General features: G+C 38.6%; 1 protein-coding gene across 4 annotated transcripts in view; it reads left to right on the forward strand.

The window, feature by feature from the left end:
• The window catches only part of SLC2A9 (solute carrier family 2 member 9), a 241,514-nt gene that overhangs the window by 104,958 nt on the left and 116,262 nt on the right, over positions 1 to 20,294 (forward strand). For all 4 annotated transcript variants that reach the window (XR_010601572.1, XM_024106864.3, XM_024106865.3 and 1 more), the window contains 3 exons: positions 5,640 to 5,800; positions 11,340 to 11,464; positions 13,178 to 13,323. Coding sequence is in view for 3 of the 4 variants with exons in the window: in XM_024106864.3 (XP_023962632.2) it covers positions 5,640 to 5,800; positions 11,340 to 11,464; positions 13,178 to 13,323 (432 nt within the window). In the remaining variant the exon portion in view is untranslated. The remainder of the gene's footprint in view (positions 1 to 5,639; positions 5,801 to 11,339; positions 11,465 to 13,177; positions 13,324 to 20,294) is intronic.

A 20,294-nucleotide genomic window follows, 5' to 3' on the forward strand; every position in this document is an offset into this window, starting at 1 on the left:
TTAGTCTGTATCCGCAAAAAGAACAGGAGTACTTGTAGCACCTTAGAGACTAACAAATTTATTAGAGCATAAGCTTTCGTGGACTACAGCCCACTTCTTCGGATGCATATAGAATGGAACATGTCAGATGAGAATGATCTAATGGTCCTTTCTGGCCTTAAACTCTATGAATCTAGGAATACCTAGACAGATAGATGGGTTCTTAGCCTGCTAGTAGATTTTACTATAAAAAGTCCCTTATCAGTTACACTGTTTAGGGGGCAAAATTTGACCTCTGCCATTGCATTCCACTTTTAGATGTTCTCTCAAATAGTAGCATTTATTAAATGTCTGATCTCTCTCTCTCTCTCTCTCCTCCTGCCCCCACTGAAATGATACTCCCATCTGATACATAGTATCAGTTTTTCTTCTATGGAACTGTCCTTTGGCAGTGGGACAGTTACTTTCTAGCATGGGTTCTCAACCAGGGCGTTACTAACCAGTCCAAGAGTGGTTGTGACTCTCTTCTTTTCTTTATAGCTAATGGGAGGGGGAATCTGAAAATCCTTTTCCGTTTTATCGTGGGGTCATGGTAGGAAAAAGGTTGAGGTCCCCACTGCACTAGAGTAAAATCATTGCCATCTTTGCTTCAGAACTATCCATGGCAGAGTAAAGAGTGGATACCAGTGAGTTTGGCTGTGTCTCTGAATACATTTTAATGTCCTGGAAAGATAAAGCTGCTATTTCTTTACATGAATATATAAAGACTCTCTATTAAAAAGCTCTAAACATTTAAGACAAAATAACCTCTTTTAAAACTGAGATATAAGAACACTTTTTTCAATTTAGCTTATGCCATTTAGCAAGGGGTTTAGGTTAAACAAACCAAAAAATAAAGCCGCTCTTATATAAGATAAGATTTCAGGATTGTCACTCTGTGTGTCACTTGAAAGCTGAGAATGTCTGTAGAGTCAGTGCAATGGAATCTGCTACAAACGTGGCTGAGAGCTCTTTTTGTTTTGCATATCAGCAGGTTGAATCATCACTGGGATTTGCAATCTGTTACTGTCCATTTTGACTTCATGAATTACAACTATCTGGTATACAGTACAGTAAGGCATGTATCTATGCCATGAAGAGTGCTAATGCATTGTGAGATTAGAAGTAACTCAACCAATCACCACCCTTAGTCTATGGCTAATTTGCATGCAATAGTTTTATTGGTTGTTTGAGAGAGACTCTACAGATGATGGATTTCTTGGTCCAACTGACACACCCATGCAACAACATAGGCTTTCCCTTACTAGTTCTGGAATAAGAATGTCCCTATGTGGAATTTTACTGCTATAACTACATTGGTTTAGCTATACTGGTATAATTTACCATTATAATTGGTGAGTGCTCAGCACCTCTGAAAATGAGGGCACTTACTTCAGCACCTAAATATACCTTTAGAGGCCTGATTTCTCACCCAAGTTTTAAAAGATTGACCTTAAAAATAGACCATTTGCAAACAAGTCCATGACCTTGAGTTCAACCTGAACTGCAAAATGTAAAGTGTAACAGTAATGACTCTTCTATGTCATGGTGAGTGTATCATAGGCCTTCACTCAGAAAATGTACTATTTCTGTAACTTTTATAGTCACTCAAAAAAACGGAGGCAAATTTTATGACAAGTTATGTATGAGTCAGAATGGAACATTACAATGGTAAAAATGCTAGAGGGTAACTGGATTCCAGCTGTGTAGCAATTTCTTGGTGTCATTTCATAGCTTTTTTTAAAAAATACATCCTTCAAGCAGTGGAAATAACACAATTAGCTTTGATGCGAAAAGATAGAAAGCATTCCTCATACATTCTTTGTGCAGGAGATTTGGCATTTTAGTTAATTTTCAGGATAGGCACTTGGGGTTATATTATGTGCTATAAGATAATAAATGGATCATCTACCCTTTGAAAATTGTAAATTTATTGCATAATTATAAATATGTTGCCTCACTATTTTGAATATCCTTTTAATGAACCAGAAATACATTTCAGCTTTCCTTACAGCTACTGTGCATTAGGGCTCATGCTGTCATTTTTCAGATGCAGAGTCCCAAGGCACGCTGAACTCCCAATAAATAAATACAGCATACTTTCCTTCTTCACAGTCACTTATTTTTTTTTTCATTTATATAATTTATTTCCATTCTATTTCATCAGATTAGCTTCCGCTGTCCCTGCGATACCTGCCCCCATGCCTGGCAACTCCCACTTACCCTCTCCCTTACCGTAGCAAGGTCTAGCAACCCATTATTATTCAAATATTTACAACCTTTTTCATTTGTTTTATTTGCGGCAAACCCCATTAAAGTCAATGTAAAGATACCCATTCACGTCAGTGGGTTTTGGTCCAGGCTCAAAATGCACTTCTTTTTAGATGCAGCCAGCACTCACAAATAGCCTGGCCCTGGGAGATGCTGGGCTCCTGTTTGCGACATACCATGGTACAATCCAGACTACTGAGCGGCTGTGTACTCCCTGCTTAGCAATTATGGGTGCTTTACAATGCTTTGGTTGAAGCAGCTTCCAGTTGGGCTGCTCACAGCCTTTCAGTGTGCAAGCCACACGCTGAATGTTGGTGTGTAACCGCAGCCTGCTAGTCACACCTGGTTTACACTCTGGCTCTCACCAGCCTTGGCTATACTTCAAGGTGACCCCAACACCCCCCCCCAATAATATGCTCACAACTTGCCACCCCAAATGTAGTTTTCCAGACACTTCAATTTAAACACACTGGATTAGATAAAACAATAAAACAAGTTTATTAACTACCAAGAGAGAGGTTTTAAGTGAGTACAAGTAATGCATCATAACTTTTAAAAATGGTTACAAGAAAAATAAAGGTAAAACACAACTGGTGCCTAACTTAACAGCCTATGTTAAATTCAAAGCAAAGTGTTCTCACCATATGCTTTCAGCAGTCTTACTGACTAAACTTCTTAGGTCAGGACCTCTTCTCCAGTCTAATGGCTGCTGACTTTTTGTCCCTTTAGGTGCAGTGAATCGATGGGCGGCGGGAGTATCTTGAGGTGTTTGTCCCTTCTTTTGATAGTTTCAGTTCCCCTCTTGAAAAACCTTTCCAACTGAGAATCAAGAGCCAAAGAGTCTATGTGGAATAATAATATTTCCTGATGGGTTTTTTCACCTATTTGAACTTCCTTTGTCTTCTCTTCCTGCTGTTCACTGCTTAAATGCAAACTAAGCAGAGCATACATTCCTTTGTTTAAGACAGACCAGTTTGCTAGCTTCTGTTTGGGCAGGGTTTGGAACATGTGTTAATAACACCATACAGGGGAATCTTATAACTTCACACACAATGTTGCTACACATATTTTACCAGTACAATACGGACCAACAACTTATGAGTTTTCAAATGATACCTTACAAAGGCATACCTTGTACAAAAAGTATTACAATAGTGTATAGGATCTGGACATGGGTACATTCTGTTAACCCATAGATCTTTTTAACTCCACTGGGACTTACAGGTGCTCAGTCCTTCTCAGGAGCAGGCTTAGGATACATGAAAGAACCTCTTTACCCCTGAAATCAGTTGATGTTGCTGGATAGCTTGCATGGATAGGAAGGACTAGATGCCATTTTTGTACATTAAAAAATTATCACTAGAGCTGGTCTGAAGAACTTTGATACCATTTTCAGTCAGAAAATGTAGTTCCATCAAAGTTGAAATACTTTGTGAAATTATATTTATTCCACAAAAACTTCATTTTGGAGACTAAAGTTGGGGGGGTGGGTGAAAAGAGTTCTGACAATGTTGAGAAGTCCCACGTTGACATTTTTCAGAATAAAATATTTTGATTTTTTTTCTGAAATTTTAAAATTGTGTGTTATATACTTATGCTATGTTATATAATATAAAAATATAATAACATTATTTGTATTATGAAATATAAACGTTTTAAAAATTCTAATTCAAGATGTTTCAGTTGAGCAGAAACAAGTTTTCTTTCATGGCGAATTTTGAAATTTCAGAGTTTAATTCCAAATCGGAATGAAAATAAATTTTGAAGTTTTGAAATTCTCCTCAAAATGGAATTTCTGTTCTCAGCACAGCTCTAATTATCACACCGTAACACCTGACATAATTTTTATATATTACCACCCTGTGTCAAATTTAAATCTCCTTTCATTCATCTTTTATTATTTGTAGCAGATGTTTGTACAAAAAACACCGTCATTTTGTAAAATTTCAAATATTTCCTTTAGTTTTTCACCCCATTTGGGCGGGTGTAGGCAGTGGGGAGAATGGTGGTGATGAATTTGTCTTGCTTGTTTTTCTAAGAAACTGAATACCAAAAAGACAGAACGGCGAAAAGGGAATGACTCCTGTTGATAAAGCAAACTAAAAATCAGTAATTGAGAAATACTGAAAAGTGTTTCATGTACTGTTTGTGCATGTGTACATACCAATAAAAAGCATCAGTATAAAATATTCTCATAATCATCAGTTACAGAATTTGGGGGGGATTAAAACAGAAATCATCCCTGTTTTATCCTTCTGCTTTTGAAGTTCCATTTTGTGAGCCAAGGCAAGCTAGGTATCATCTTCAGTTGGCATCTCGTTTCTTGTTTTTCCTCTTGAGTTTCTGTTCCTCCCCAATCTCCCACCCCCAATCTCTGTCTCCTCTTTTCTTCTTTCTGTCTTTGTTGCCCTTTTTCTTCTCTTCCTTTCCCTTGGAGTTTTTCTATTTTAAAATGGTTTTCAGTAGAGACCTATGGAGTATTCAGAAAAACTACTTGTTCCTAATATGAAGATACTACAATGCAATATTAACAGCATTTTACTGTGCACTTAGATTGTAACCTCTCTGAGGCAGGGACCATTTTTTTGTTATATATTTGTATAGTGCCTGTCACAATGGGCTGTAGCTGCTACTGCAATACAGATAATAATGATACCCCTTTTGACCCAAATGGATAGCCCATCATTTGGGGTCTTGTAGGTTGTTTCACTTAGGAGAGAAATTGGTGGTGCAATTCAATTCTTTGATGCAATTTTGCTTATTCATTAAGAATGTACAAAGTCTTGTTTCTCTGACCATAGTAGGAACCAAATAGCAGGAGACAATTTCTGTGTCTGGTGTTCCATGCCTGCCTTTCCTGCCAGTGCTCCATACCCCAAAATCCTTTTCTTTTAATTTTCTCTCACAACCACATCCCAACTTTCTGTTACTGTGGCTTGACTTTATATCTCTGCTTCTGTCTCAATCTCTGGTGCCTGGGGCAGCATCGGCTCAAGCTTTTTTCATGTGCCTGTGTGTTGAGTGCTACTGCTGTTGGTTCAGCCAATTCTTCACAATGGCTTCTTAATGTTTATCCTGAATGTAAGGCAGCAGCTACACCCAGCTCATAACAATGTATAACTCAACCCATAACACTAATGACTGAATTTACATATTTTGAATTTATTCCAAATCATTCCGGATTAGGGTGAAAACAATTTAAAGAGGGATGTCACAGATGTCTATTCAAGAAGCTTCTATACAGCAAGCTACTATTTTGCCATTGTTTAAATCATGATTGATTATTTTAGTGTCCTTACTCATCAAGTAAGCTGCTTTCACACATACCATTATTGTCTCTTTACTTTTAGTATATCAAGAGGTTTTACAATGAAAGTTGGGACAGAAGATACGGCCACGTAATAGATGGAGGAACTCTTACACTCCTCTGGTCTATAACCGTGTCTATTTTCTCCATTGGTGGACTGGTGGGTGCGATAATTACCACACCAATTGTGAAGTTCTTTGGCCGGTAGGTACATTACAAGGCTCTGAATTTGGCATCTTACTTACCCTTTTTATAGCATCAATAAAAATATTTTCTAACATAATAAATTTCCTTCTCAGTTTAAAGACCTTCAAATTAGGAAAACTACATTGGATAGCTTCTAAATTTTATATGATCTGGTGGTGCTGCCCCACAGGAAACAAGGAAAAGCTTACCATTGTTATTGTTTATAACTCCAAATTTGTAGCAGTCACCAGAGGTGGTAGCTGAATCAAAGGGCTGTCTCTTTTGGAGTAGTATGCACAGATTGAGTTCCGTAGGGCCATTGTTCAGGGTTGTCTTTGGGTAAACACTGACCAGGTGTAACATGTATTCCTAAATTCCATGGTTACTGTAAAGGAGAATACTTGCATTGGCAGATTTCTGCTTTACTGTGCAGCTCACACCACAGTCATATCCGGGGGTAGCTTCAGGTCCGAAGTTAGCCACAAAGAGAAGTGGGGAGTTTGGGAAACTGTGAGAGAGGCAATAAAACCTTAAATGAGAGGATTTGGGGGTGTCCTTGCACCAAGATATTATTTCTCATATTCAAGAGGGGTTTTAAGGGTTAAAAAACTAACTTTAGAATATTTTTTTAAAAGAAAGTCTCCTGAGTATTTCTTTAAATTCTTTAAGATGACTCACAGAATGACTTGCTACTGGCAAATTAGGTTCTACTAAATGTCACCACAGGGGCTCAAATACATAGACATGTATAAAAACATCGTCCATCCCCTCTCCCCCATCATTCTGCTTCCTCTAGTCTTTTAGCCTTTATTTTCCTCCTTTCTTTCCCTCGTCTTCTTGATTCTAACTTTCTCCCTTGTCTTACTCTACCCCTTACTCCCCTACAATCCAATTTCCACTTACCTCAAATCTTCTGTCTCCTGTACTTTCCTTTTCTACACCCAATCCATTTTTCTCCTCGTTTTTCTTCCCCATTTTTCACCTTACACAGTATGCTCTGTGGTTCTTCCTACATTCACACAGCAAATACCTATTCTCTGGCCCTCCAAATCCTTTGTCCACTGTTTCCCTTCCCCACCTCCAGTAATTCACCAATTCTGTGCCTTCCCTCCCATCAATTCACCAATCTATTTTGTTTTCAATATCCTTTCCCCTCAATTTAACTACTCAGTTCTCAGCCTCCTCCCCAACTCATCAATTCATACCCTTCTCAAATTCTCCATCTCACAATCAAAAACTTCATTCAAAAGGTGTCAGTGAATGTTCTGCACTGTATTTTTTAAAATGTCAAATATGAGAGCTCACCATAGCAAGTCTCTTACATTTTTTGCTGAGAAGAGGAGAGGCATTTTTGTGATTAACAAGTGTGCGGGTTACTAAGGTTTATTGAAATGGTGTAGCAAGTAAACAGACAGTTGCACAAATGCCATTTTGATAGAAGCAGATCACATTCCTAGGCTATGGGGTTAAATTTCCAAGGTTTTGTCCCTTTGCCCATAGAATATGAGAATTCAAGTAATGAAAATAGAGAGCTCTGCCATGCAGCTACTGTATGAGCACAGAATAAGGATTTGTACATGGAAGGAACTGTGCCTTCAACAGCTGTTATTCAAAAAAGTATTCAAGACTGCCCATCAAGAATGAGTTTTCAGGAATACTATTCACACTGCAGTCCTTTTGGATAGTTGATATTCATGATAGTTACGGAAACTTGTCTAAGTATTCAACTGTAGTGCCTAAAAAGGGCACCAAAACAGTGACAGAGCAATAAAAAGCCCTTTCTGCATAGTACAGTGTGCATGCGGGCTGCTGGATGGTGTGAATAGTGAAACTGACTTTAATTTACACTGACTTAGAACAATGAGACAGAGGGGACCAACATATTGTCCAGAAATAATGTCCGTGTTTTAAAATACAGCACTCAACATTTATTTATTTGTTGCTGGACTAAAGATTACATTTCTCAGAAGTAGGGTAAACTTTTCAGATGCATCTAAATGACATAGGAGCCTAAGTCCCATTGATTGGGCTCCTAAGTGCCTTGGGTGAACGTGATCATGAAATGATAGAGTTCCTGATTCTATGGAATCATGGGAGGGAAAACAGCAGAATAAAGATAATGGATCTCAAGGAGGCAGACTTTAGCAAACTCAAGGAGTTGGTAGGTAAGATCCCATGGGAAGCAAACCTCAGGGGAAAAACAGTTTGAGAGACTTGACAGTTTTTCAGACACATTATTAAGGGCACAAGAGCAAACTATCTCGCTGCATGGGAGAGCTAGGAAGTATTGCAAGAGACCACCCTAACTTACCTAGAAGATCTTCAATGATCTTCAAAAAAGAGATCTACAAAAAGTGGAAAATAAGTCAAATTACGAAGGATGAATATAAAAAAACCAACACAAGCATATAGGGACAAAATTAGGCCAAGGCACAAAATGAGATTAAACTAGCTAAAGACATAAAGGCTAACAAGAAAACATTCTACAAATACATTAGAAGCAAGAGGAAGACCAAGGAGAGGGTAGACCCCTTACTCAATGAGGAGGGAAAGGTAATAACAGAAAATGTGGAAATGGCGGAAGTGCTAAATGCCTTTTTTGTTTCATTTTTCACCAAAAAGGTTTGTAGCAATCGGATGTCTAACATAGTGAATGCCAGTGAAAATGAGGTAGGTTTTTAGGCTAATATAGGGAAAGAACAAGTTAAAAATTACTTAGACAAGTTAGATGTCTTCAAGTCGGCAGGGCCTGATGAAATACATCCTAGCATACTCAAGGAGCTGACTGAGGAGATATCTGAACCATTAGTGATTATCTTCAAAAAGTCATGAAAGATTGGAGAGATTCCAGAGTACTGGAAGATGGCAAATATACAGCATATCTATAAAAAGGGGAATAACAACAAGCCAGACCAGTCAGCTTAACTTCAGTACCCAGAAAGATAATGTAGCAAATAATCAAGCAATCAATTTGCAAACACCTAGAAGATAGTAAGGTGATAAGTAACAATCAACATGGATTTGTCTAGAACAAATCAGTCAAACCAACCTAATAGCTTTCTTTTACAGGGTGACAAACCATGTGGATAGGGGGAAGCAGTAGATGTGATATATCTTGACTTTAGAAAGGCTTTTGATACCTCCTCAGAAGCAAACTAGGAAAAGGTAGCCTAGATGGAGCTGCCATAAGGGGGGTGCATAACTGGTTGGAAAACCATTCCCAGACAGTAGTTACGAATGATTCAGAATCAAGATGGAAGGGCATATCGAATGGGGTCCCATGGGGATTGGTCCTGGGTCCGGTTCTCTTCAATAGCTTCATAAATTGTTTAGATAATGGCCTAGAAAGTACACTTACAAAGTTTGAGGAGAAGACCAAGCTGGGAGGGATTGTAAGTGCTTTGAAGGATAGAATTAAAATTCAAAATGACTTGGGCAAACTGGAGAAATGGTCTGAAGTAAATAGGTTGAAATTCAATAAGAACAACTGCAAAGTACTCCACTTAGGAAGGAACAATCAATTGCACCCATACAAAATGAGAAATGAATGCCTAAGAAGGTGGTACTGCAGAAAGGGATCTGGGGGTTATAGTGGATCACAAGCTAGATGTGAGTCAACAGTGTACAACTGTTGCAAAAAAAGCTAATATAATTGAGAACATAAAAATGACTATACTGGGTCAGGCCGATGGTCTGTCTAGCCCAGTATCCTCTGTTCCAACAGTGGCCAATGCCAGGTGCTTCAGAGGGAATGAACAGAACAGGCAACCATGGTGCAATCCATCCCCTGTTGTCCACTCCCAGCTTCTGGCAACCAGAGGCTAGGGACACTTGGAGCATGGGGTTGCATCCCTAACCATCTTGACTAATAGCCATTGATGGACCTGTCCTTCATGAACTTATCTAGTTCTTTTTTGAACCCCGTTATAGTTTTGGCCTTCACAACATCCCCTGGCAATGAGTTCCACAGATTGACTGTGCATTACATGAAGAAGTACTTCATTTTATTTATTTCAAACCTGCTGCCTATTAATTTCATTGGGTGACCCCTGGTTCTTGAGTCTCAGAGCCAGGGTCAATGGACTTGGCTTGTGAGACTTAGGTTGCAGGGCTAAAAATAGCAGTGTAAGCATTTGGGCTCTAAGCCTCTCTCTGGGTTTCAGAAACTGGGCTCCAGCCTGAGCCAGAACATCTGCATTGCTATTTTTAGTCCCCTAGCCTGAGCCCTGCGAGCCTGAGTCACTTGCCCTGGGCTCTGTGACTTGGCTCCGTAGGTTTTCCTTTGCAGTGTAGACATACTCTGAAACCCTTTCAGTTAATCAGTATCCTAGGGGTTGGTGAGCCCTGCCAATCGATTTTTTGTGTATCTGTCTTCAAGAAAAAGAAGCCATTTGAAGCCTTTTTTCTTTGAGATAGTAGGTGATGGAGACATCCAGTCAGGTAGTAGTGATGATCTCTGCTTTGGGAAGGCTTTTATATTTAATCCTTCAGCAGGGAACACTCATTGCAGAATTAATTTCGGTAGAGCTATTGATTTCACATTCTTGTTACACATGCGTGGCAAAATCTGACTTTGTCACCACAGGAAAGTAAGTGAAGCAAAGAGTCAAAAGATCCAGGAAATTCTTCATGCTGCCACCTCTATAGGCTGAGAGAGATCACAGTGTTTTGATTCACAGCTCAAAAGATATGGAAAGAGAGCGCATGGCAGCAAAGAATAATATGGATAAAACTATATTTAAATGATAAAGATATATGGCGTTTGTTGTGCTAGAGGAACTTGGTTTTGGAAATGTGGAAAAGTAGTTTCTTTCATTTTAACTACTACTTAGTTATTTCATCCAGTGATAGTAAATTTGGAAAAATAGATGGAATTGGGTAACAAATTTAAAATTATGGAGAATTTCCACATTTTTTGTGAAAAGAAATTGGTTTTACCAATGAACTAAAAAACCCAGATGTTTTGTCCAGCTGTGCATGAGGTCACTTTCCTTTTATATACCTGTAATATCATGAATTAGGGACAAATTTTGCTTTCAGTTACAACAATGTAAATCTGGTGACATCCATGGAGTTTTTCTAGATTTCCATTCTGTAATCCAGAATTGAGTTTGGCCATATTGCATACCAGTACATACTGACGTTTTCCAAACACTGATCTGTTGAAAACTTTGTAAATACCATGCAAGGTTCTACCATCTTTTTCAACCTATTGAAATTTGAAGTATATCCTATTTTTTTTACAATTTGAAACCGTTATGATGCTACATATGTCCAGCTATCCAGAACATGCTAATCTTAAGTATATCTTGTCTTGCTCTTGGGAAGCATAAGAAAGCAAATCTTCATGCCTTTGAGATTTGGACCTTTATTTTGTGACAGTGGTTGTATTTATTCTACAGCCGATATCTTTAACTGCAGTTTTTTGTAAACTCTTTCTGTAATGCTTAACATGTGTGAACCTGTGTTTGTTAAGCACTGTGTTTTTAATGATCTGCACTTTTATATACAATTTAGCTATTTTAATAAATGTAACACATATATATTTTCCTTTCAGAAAACATACATTGCTGATCAATAATGTATTTGCAGTTGTGGCTGCGTTGTTGATGGCTCTCTGTCAGTTAGCAGGATCATTTGAAATGCTCTTATTGGGCCGCATTGTGATGGGTATTCATGCAGGTAAGCTTTACGTTATGCTGTACATACACTTACAGTTTATACTGGGCATCCTCCGCCACCCTTACATTGAGGAGTGATTTCTATGCATAATCCCACTAAATTCAATGGGAACAATCCGTATGAGTAAGGATGGCAGAATCTGATCCTTAATGAAGAAACATAAATGGATATTAACCATGACAGCAAATTCCCCTTTGTACAGAATGTCTGTCTTCGCAAAACAGAAACCCTTTGGGTAGGAGAACATGGGCTGTCTATTAAAGATGCTTACTATTTTGCATTTTGGTGTTGCTAGATGGCATATCAATATGAATAAGATAAGACTGAACATGGCTATCCATTTGTAATGTTTTTCAACTCTTAAAATACCATGTGGAACCACCATTTCCATCAAAATAATTTAGCTGGTTATCTTGTTTGTAAGAACTAATTACAGTAGTCTTGATGATATGTGTGTTGTTCACATACAAATTGGTACCTTATACCAATGTTAGTCTGCTGGACTAAGGTGGTTTTAAGCTGACTTTTTTATTTCCCCACATTTTGGGGTGTGTTCTCCTCTCTAATTCATGCATGCTCTTAAAAGTCCATCAGTATGGTAAGCATGTTTAAGGGGAACATATCTCTCTCTGCTGCTACAACAAGGATGCATTCTATAGTGTAAACATGTTGTATTTAATATTGTCTAGTTGACATATTGCTAAATCAGGTTGTTGGATTTTTCTTATTTACCTGTGTCCAGGCAATTGATGAAGTGAGAAGAGACTTCCATTGTGAACCGTTACACATTCCTCCTTCCTTCTCTTCCTATGCTGCAGGTGGTTGTTGTTCTGGTGATGCTGGAATCAGTCTAGTGAATGTTACAGATGTTGATGTCTTTCAGACATCAGAATCTCTAATACCATTCACCCCATTAATACCATTAACAATGGATGAGCAATGGGAAGGTTCAGACATAGCAGTGTATGGGATTTCCACCGGAAAATCTAGGTTTGAGGGTTCACTTTCTTGCTACACTGCATGCACATCTTCACAACACACACCTTTGCAATAAACACAATCTGAAAGGAGGGTGAAACCAGTGCAATATCAGCATCCTCTCCCTTGCTGTCCTTTGGCAGGGAGCAGACGATGGTCCCTTGATGCCTAGAAAATTGAGAAAGGAAAACTCAGGCCAGACAGGCATCCCGCTATTACTCTTCCATGCTCCCCACACCTATAGTTGCCTTCTTGAAAAGAAGGTCAGTGCTATTTTAACCCACTCCTTCTTAGCACACACATGTATCCCATCCGGGGATAACTTAGCCCTTTCCTTCCTACCAGTTCTTTTGGGGGCAGCCAAAAGGACAGCTTCCTCATCCTGCTTATTTTGGACATCTGGTTGAGTAAGGCACCCCTGCCCCAGGACCTCTAGTGGTAATTTCTATAGAATGAACAGCCCTCTTCATATTGCAGCAATGGAGTCCTGACCAGCATGCATCATTTCAGATATGTAATTGAAACTATTGGCCCCCTTGGTGATTAGATACTAATGTATGTGCATGGACACACATGCATAGATTCTGTTCTGTATAGGTTCTTATGCCATTCTCATCATGCTGGTGTCTGAGATTGGTATTCAAACTTTTCTAAATAAATTTTTGCTCATGTATGGGTTCAATGTAAAGTCAGTTGTACTTACAGCAATTTCTCTGCTGTCCCCTTCTTTCATAGGTGTCTCTCTCAGTGCCCTTCCCATCTATTTGAGTGAAATCTCACCTAAGGAGATCCGGGGTTCTCTGGGGCAGGTCACAGCAATCTTCATCTGTATTGGAGTTTTCACTGCTCAGGTTTTGGGGCTGCCAGAAATATTTGGAAATGTAAGTACTTGGTGGATGTTGTCCTACTGTATATTGCATTTAAAGAGTGACATTGAGAATTGTGACTGTTCCTTCTGTAGGTAGAAAACCACACTACTGTGGTTTACATAGAACCATTTTAGAAAGCAAAGTCTTCAAAGTCTTTTTTTCCTTCTTAAAGTTTGTGTGTGTGATGTGTATGTACTTAATTATCATGAGAGAAGCAGGTATGGCTGCCCTGGAGACTAGAGTCTGTTTATACCGCCACCATTGCAGTCAACAAAGGTATTTGAACTGGATCCCCCTTGCTATAAAAAAAGAGGCAGCTGCCATAGCATTCTCTGAGAGGACTCCAGGACTCGGGAACTTGTTCCCTGTGTTGATCGGAAGCAGCCCAACTTTGGTGATCTACCCACCATGCTGCCCTATTTGATAGGGTTTTAAGAGAGGGCTGAGGATATCCTTCCCAGGGTGATGAAGGAGTGAGTGTTTTTTGTAGGAGGCTGCCTAGCTGAGTTGCTGTTTGAATGTTTGTTATAATGCTGCTGGGTTTTTGTTGCACTACTAATTTATATGTTAGAGCACCTAGAGCCTCGTGTAGGCTCCTTTTTATTATTTAAATATAAAAAATAATTCTCCTCAGAACAGTTACAGCATGAGCAGCAGCAGAAGACCCGTGCAGCTCCACTTAAGGCTCCCAGTCCTGATTTGGAGGGCCTGCATTTAAAGCAGTTATTAATGAGGTGGAAGAGTGTGGCCTTAGATAGACAGTCATTTTGGATATGCAGGAGTCATTGTGAAGAAAATAGTTATGAAAGAGGTCTCCTGTCTGACAACAGCAGATTAAATAGCCCAAGTGGCTGGAGTTAAGGGTTCCTTTTCTCCCTTTTCCTGATGGGAAATTGCTGGATTTTCCTAGTATTGTTTACATTGTTTGTATTTCTTAAGATATGAAAAAGGTCCCTAGAGCTTTTCAGTAACTGTTTTTTCTAAATGACTTCTAAACATTTAGATAAATAAAACTGACAAAGAAGATACCATATGACCTTGAATAGAGTGACAATGTTTCTAATATAAATCTTCTTACTGGGTGATTTTAATGTTGCTTGTAATATAGCCATACTCATAGACTAGTAGGAGAAAAGGCCTGGCTACTTCTGGTGGACTGCTGGAATGAGAATATCCACTCTGACCTGTTATAGCCAGGATAACTCCTTGAGTAGCTGAGATGATCCTAGTGGCCACTTGATGTCACCATTACTCTGAACACAGGAAGCTGATGCTTATACTGGTCGGCACCTGGCAATGCTTTTCATACAGAGATTCGCTTTCAAAGCGGTGTGTAGAAATGCACACAGCAATCCTGTTACAGTGATACCTGAACTAAGAACTCTCTCTAACAGACCGATCCATAGCAGCAATCACTTGAGGAATGAGGGGAACATGTCCCTACGATACCAAAATGTCAAGTGCCCTGTAAATGTCTGCTTCAGTCCACTGCAGGACTCATACATCACTGTTCTTACGTGGTTGCCCTGATGGACAACACTCCTCTTTTGTCCCCTTCTTCATCCTGGTCTTAAATTATCATTTAAATACCTCCGAAGGATAATACTATGATTCAGTTTGCCCTTAAGTTAAAGACCAAATTTATTAGGCAACAAATTTTGGGTGTTCTCTCAGAACTGATGTCAAAGTCCCCACAGAGGGTTGGGAGGGTCCAGCCTCTGGTTGGGAGCCCAAGCTGTTGCTGTTTTGCAATGTCCACACTGCTCTTTTTAGTGCACTAGCTCAAATGTGCCTGGCACGTGTCTATCCATCCAGCCTGAGAGGCACGCTCCCAATTGTAGTGTAGACATACCTATTGAGGTCTGTGTCAAGATTCCCATTGACTTTAGTGGTTGATTTTACTCTCCTCCAGCTTTTACATGTCTGCTGTTCCTGTTGAAGTCAATGGGAGTGTCACGTGTAAAGGCTGTGGAACTAGGAGTACCTGTGGAATTGCTGCATGCATTATGTGTTATGAATTCTTTTCTGTAGAAGTTATGAAATGTCAAACCTATTACTTACTATGTGTTCCTTTTGAGTCTTTTGTATTTTTCAAAGGCGCTCCACATCCATTTTCCTAAAGCAACGTGTCTTGCAGCATAAAGCCTCTTAAACAGTATGCTCAAAGTACTGTTGTTTGATTAAGTTGCCTCTCAAAAGCAAGTGCAACATATTTGTAAGCCCACTCTAGTTTAAAGACATCCATTTCCCAACAGGTTCACATTATGAGTTCTATTCATTTAAGATGTGAAAGATGCCTATCAAATGGTTGCCATCTTGCTTTATTTTTTCCCTTTAATTTGATTGTAAAGTATTTTACACATCATTTGAAATGTGGTCAATATTTCCAACAGGCTGTACATTGTGTTTTGGAGAAGATCAAGCTTTCATGGTAGTTATGAATGGATCTTATTGTTATTAAGTATCAGAGGGGTAGCCTTGTTAGTCTATAGCCACAAAAACAATGAGGAGTCCGGTAGCACCTTAAAGACTAACAGATTTATTTGGGCATAAGCTTTTGTGGGGAAAACCCACTTCTTCAGATGCATGCATCTGAAGAAGTGGGTTTTTACCCAGTTACTGGAAAGCAAATTCTGCCACTGCCAATGTCTTAATTTAATAACATCCTAATTGATGGTGTCATTGACTGTAAAATGTGGAGAACTTAAATGTGCAGCAGTTTGCAAAAAACAAACAGACAAAGAAAGCCCCAATTAATAGAATCTTGATGAAACCTGCAAACCTCACCAAGGGTCATATCTCTTGTAGCCGATTGTGCTAAATTATGGAAAACTAAATCCTTTGTTCAGTTAATCCTTTCTTTACTCTCATAATTGTTTTAAAAACTGACACACCACTTTTTATTGTTGCATGTTGGATTGTTAGTTTCTATCAGAGATAGTTGAAAGTAATATTTTGTTACAAACTTAGCTCCTTTTTCTATTCATGAATTCTTAACAAACGGATCCTGATTTCTTTGAATGCATTTGTTATTCATAAGTATTCACTGACAGCTTGAAAAAAAATAACCTTTAGACTATAGCTTCATAGATTGTTCTATCTGCTCTTCATTTATGTTGCATGGTTGGTCAGTTACATCAGATGGCATTGTTTCTGTTCCCTAACTGAATGATTGGAACTTTTAAAATAAGGAAATAACAGATAGCGAATAACAGACATCCATCATGAACTTTCAGATCAATAATCATTCATATTAAAATATGTAAAAGTTTCAGGAATTTTAATGAAGTCAGTGGTTGTCTGAATACTTGTTATGATGAAAAATAAGACTCCTACACAAAGAGTGAATAGAATAAGAGCTTGGATTTGCTAATCAGATAGTTCGGTATTCCAGTAACTCTCTGTGCTATGTGAACTGGATCCAAAACCCATTGAAATGCATAGGAGTCTTGATTAATGCCTTAATTGCCAACCTCCTCTGTGACAGAGTATGGCACTATCCTTTTAAGTGTGGAAATGCCAATGGACATTGGAACTGTGAAGGTGCAATATTTATTACTAATGTAGCTGTTACAGACTCTCACTGGTAAAACCTTTTTGCTACATTGCATTTTATATTCTCTGGGTTCTGTGGGTCGAGATGCTGTCTCAGAGTTAATGCAGCAGAGAAAGGGACTGAGTCCTCACCTCAAAATAAAGATAACACACAGGATACTTGTGCACTGAGGATTTTTCTGACTGTTACTGTTTGTGAGGGAAGTAGCATCATACCCACAGCTTCATTCCTACATTCATGTTGGGCCATGTGGATTTATCACTAGCCATACTTCAGACATGTATGTATTTTCCCTTGTTCATTGCCTTGAGAGTCCTGGTGCAAAGATTATATACATGGCACATATGGAAGTGTAGCGTGTCTCTCTGAAGGTTCTGCAGTGCTTTGGCTACCAGCATAGTAGCAATGCTGTTTCTACTATTTTGTCCTTGTTGAATACGATGAAGAACTGATGTTTCTGGTGTATTGCTGATACTATCATAACATTTTGGAGAAGCAGTCTTAGCTATTTCTATGTCATATATTGGAATACAGACATCACTGTTGTACGCAAACTAATTTTTTAGCAAGGGATGTATTAGAATGAATGCAAAGGCCATCACAATAGCAGATAGTTGAGATTAAATACAGATATTTTTGGATTCTGACATGTTTCTACTGCCTTTGACTTAGAAGCTAGTTAAATGATAGTATTGAAACCTTAGATGGTGTCCTCCTTAAAGTGTAATATTTTAAGAAAGATTAATAGGTCTCTGGAAATCAAGTTAAACAGTCACACTGCTAGTTCTCTGGCACAGCAGGAGCAGTAATGTCCCCCAATTATTCCAAATCCCCTTTTCCCCCTTAATTTTGGATAAACACTAGTTTGAACTTCAAGGCTCTGATTATTACCTCCTTTACACAAATACAAATAATAAAGACTACTATATCTCCATGGAAGCCAGTGGAGATACATGAGTGTAAAACCGTTTTGAGACCAGAATTGGGCACAGAACATAATTACTTTAAAAAAACTTATACGCAGGTGATCTGCTTCTCTGTATCATCCCGTTTGCTATGTCGTAGTGTGCTAATTAGACCGCCATCATGCTTCAGCCTTCTGTAACCTGAAGCCATTATTTTTTCAGGAAGCCATAGCAACTGCAAATGTCAACTTACGCTGGTCCACAAGAATGTAATTGTGTTATCTTGAGTAACATGGGATATATAATATTGCCACTGGCTTCAAAATTATTTAATTTTGAGCATTCTTGGCTTTTTTTAGCATGTGCAACTTTTAATATGTTCTTTTGAGGATAAGGATATTTTATATCAGAAAGAATATTTCAAATCTGTCACTTCTTAAAGCACTGCTTGTCAGATCTTTTTATCCTCTAGTTTCTATGATTCTGTCATTAGATCATCCAGTTCATTTTCCTGTCAGGACTGTTCCAGGCAGAATATTTGGTAGTGTTTCATCAAGTCTATTTTTAAAACTCCAAGCTTACAACGCTTCTCTTGGGGGACTTTTCCATAATCTAATATTGGTACATCCCTTTGTCATAAGGATTTCTCAAATGTTTTCCCTTTCTTAATTTTGTCCCATTGACCTTAGAGTTAGCCCTTTGAACAGACCTTTCCCATTGTTGGGTATGCATGATATGTGTGAATTGTGTCTCTACCTATACATTTCTCTTTCGTGTGCCTGTGTGTGTGTGTGTGTGTGTGTGTGTGTGTGAGAGAGAGAGAGAGAGCGAGAGAGAGAAGAAATATACACACACACTCTGTGTACATATTTATAGGGAAGGATGCTAGAGCTGTCTATAACTAAGGTTGCCTGACAGTTCCCATTATATGGCCCTGTTTTTAGTTACTTATAAGGTTGGCAAACTTTAATCATTTGCCCTGAAATTTCGCATGCCAGGTGTCTGCTTCAAGCATTGTTTTTGCAAAAAATTCCAGCCATTTCAGAAAACAAGGTTAGGGAAAAATACATTGTTTTGCCCCCCAAGTAGGTCTTGACCCCATATTTGGAAGCAAGGGCTTGAAATTTGGCAGGTGGGTAGCCTTTGTGTCAGGGATGTGCTGTGTGCCATCCCTGAAAATATCCACCCAAATTTGGCCAAGTTATAAGCCTTTTTTAAAAATAGCAGATCGCACACGCTCAGGAGAAACAACTTTGATTTAGCAGCAATAGTAACTCAGGCACTCTAGTGCCAAGTGCCATAGGAAAGCCCAAGAGGAAATTAATTATGATAATTCTCTTTTCAGAGCAGAGGCTGCATAGTAAGTAAGGTTTAGAGCTGCACACTGAACAATGAGGAGAAAACAAAATATTAAATAGTTGCTCATTAAGTGAGCACCATCCATCCTATCTGCTGGATGAGGCAGGGGTCCTGTGGAAAAAATAGTGTGTGATTGTGTAATTAAAGACTGTACTATAATGCAAGAGTCATAATTAAAATTACACAGGTAACCTTAATTCTGCAATTTCCTAATCCTTGAGTGTTTTGACTTAGCACCTTTTAATAATATTCTTTTAATGTAATTTTTGTGTGTATACTATGTAATTATATTAAGTTGGAAAATCAAGTAAGTTTATGGTAGTATTTAAAAATTGTAAAAAAGGTTATAACATAACTAAACCAGAAGGGATAATTTAGTGGCCTAAGCGTAACCCACTCACTAAGCATATCCTGTCCCCCTTTACTGTCTGGTGCAAATAGGGATTTACACATGCAGCGCAAGAGGTAGAAGCCTGTGCTTTTGTTGGTGGTGGTCCTAGTTCAGTACACCAGGACATGTTTGGGAGGGACAACAATGATGCTGATGTCACAGTGCATAGAGGTCGTAAATCTTGTAACAGATCACTTCTGTCTAATGATACAGTATTTTATTTCTCATTTGTGTCTGTGTTTGTCCTAAAGATGTTCCATACAATATCAAAAATGTCTGCGTCAGAACTAAATTTCTAGTTACATCAACCTTGCTTTGCTGTCACAGACTTTCCTCCTCTGTCTTGCTGTGCTGAATCGGAATCACCGGGGCACAGCACAGATGAGAGAAGAGTATAAGAAGTTGGTGAGGATTTTTAATTGAGAAGGGGTTTTTTTCATCCTTTTCTAGTAAGGAATGACACACAAAAAGTGCATGCAGTGCTCATCTAAAGCTCCATATAGAGGCTTTCGTGAGCTCAATAAAATTAGCTGAAATTTTCTTCCACAATGTCACCAGAACACCAGTATGGAGTTAAAATTTTATTAAATAGACTTGGCAGTTCATTATTCCTTAGCTGTTCAGTTTTGTGTTTATCCATCTTTTTTTTAATCTCTAATGAACCTTTACACTATAAGGAAACCTGCATGTTCTTCATGCTTTGGATGTACTGGAGAATCTCTTCTTTCAGCAGTGTACATGAAATTTATGTGAGTCTTTCCCATTCACAGTT

The sequence above is a fragment of the Chrysemys picta genome, chromosome 5, assembly GCF_011386835.1.
Source record: "Chrysemys picta bellii isolate R12L10 chromosome 5, ASM1138683v2, whole genome shotgun sequence".
Lineage (NCBI taxonomy): Eukaryota > Metazoa > Chordata > Testudines > Emydidae > Chrysemys > Chrysemys picta.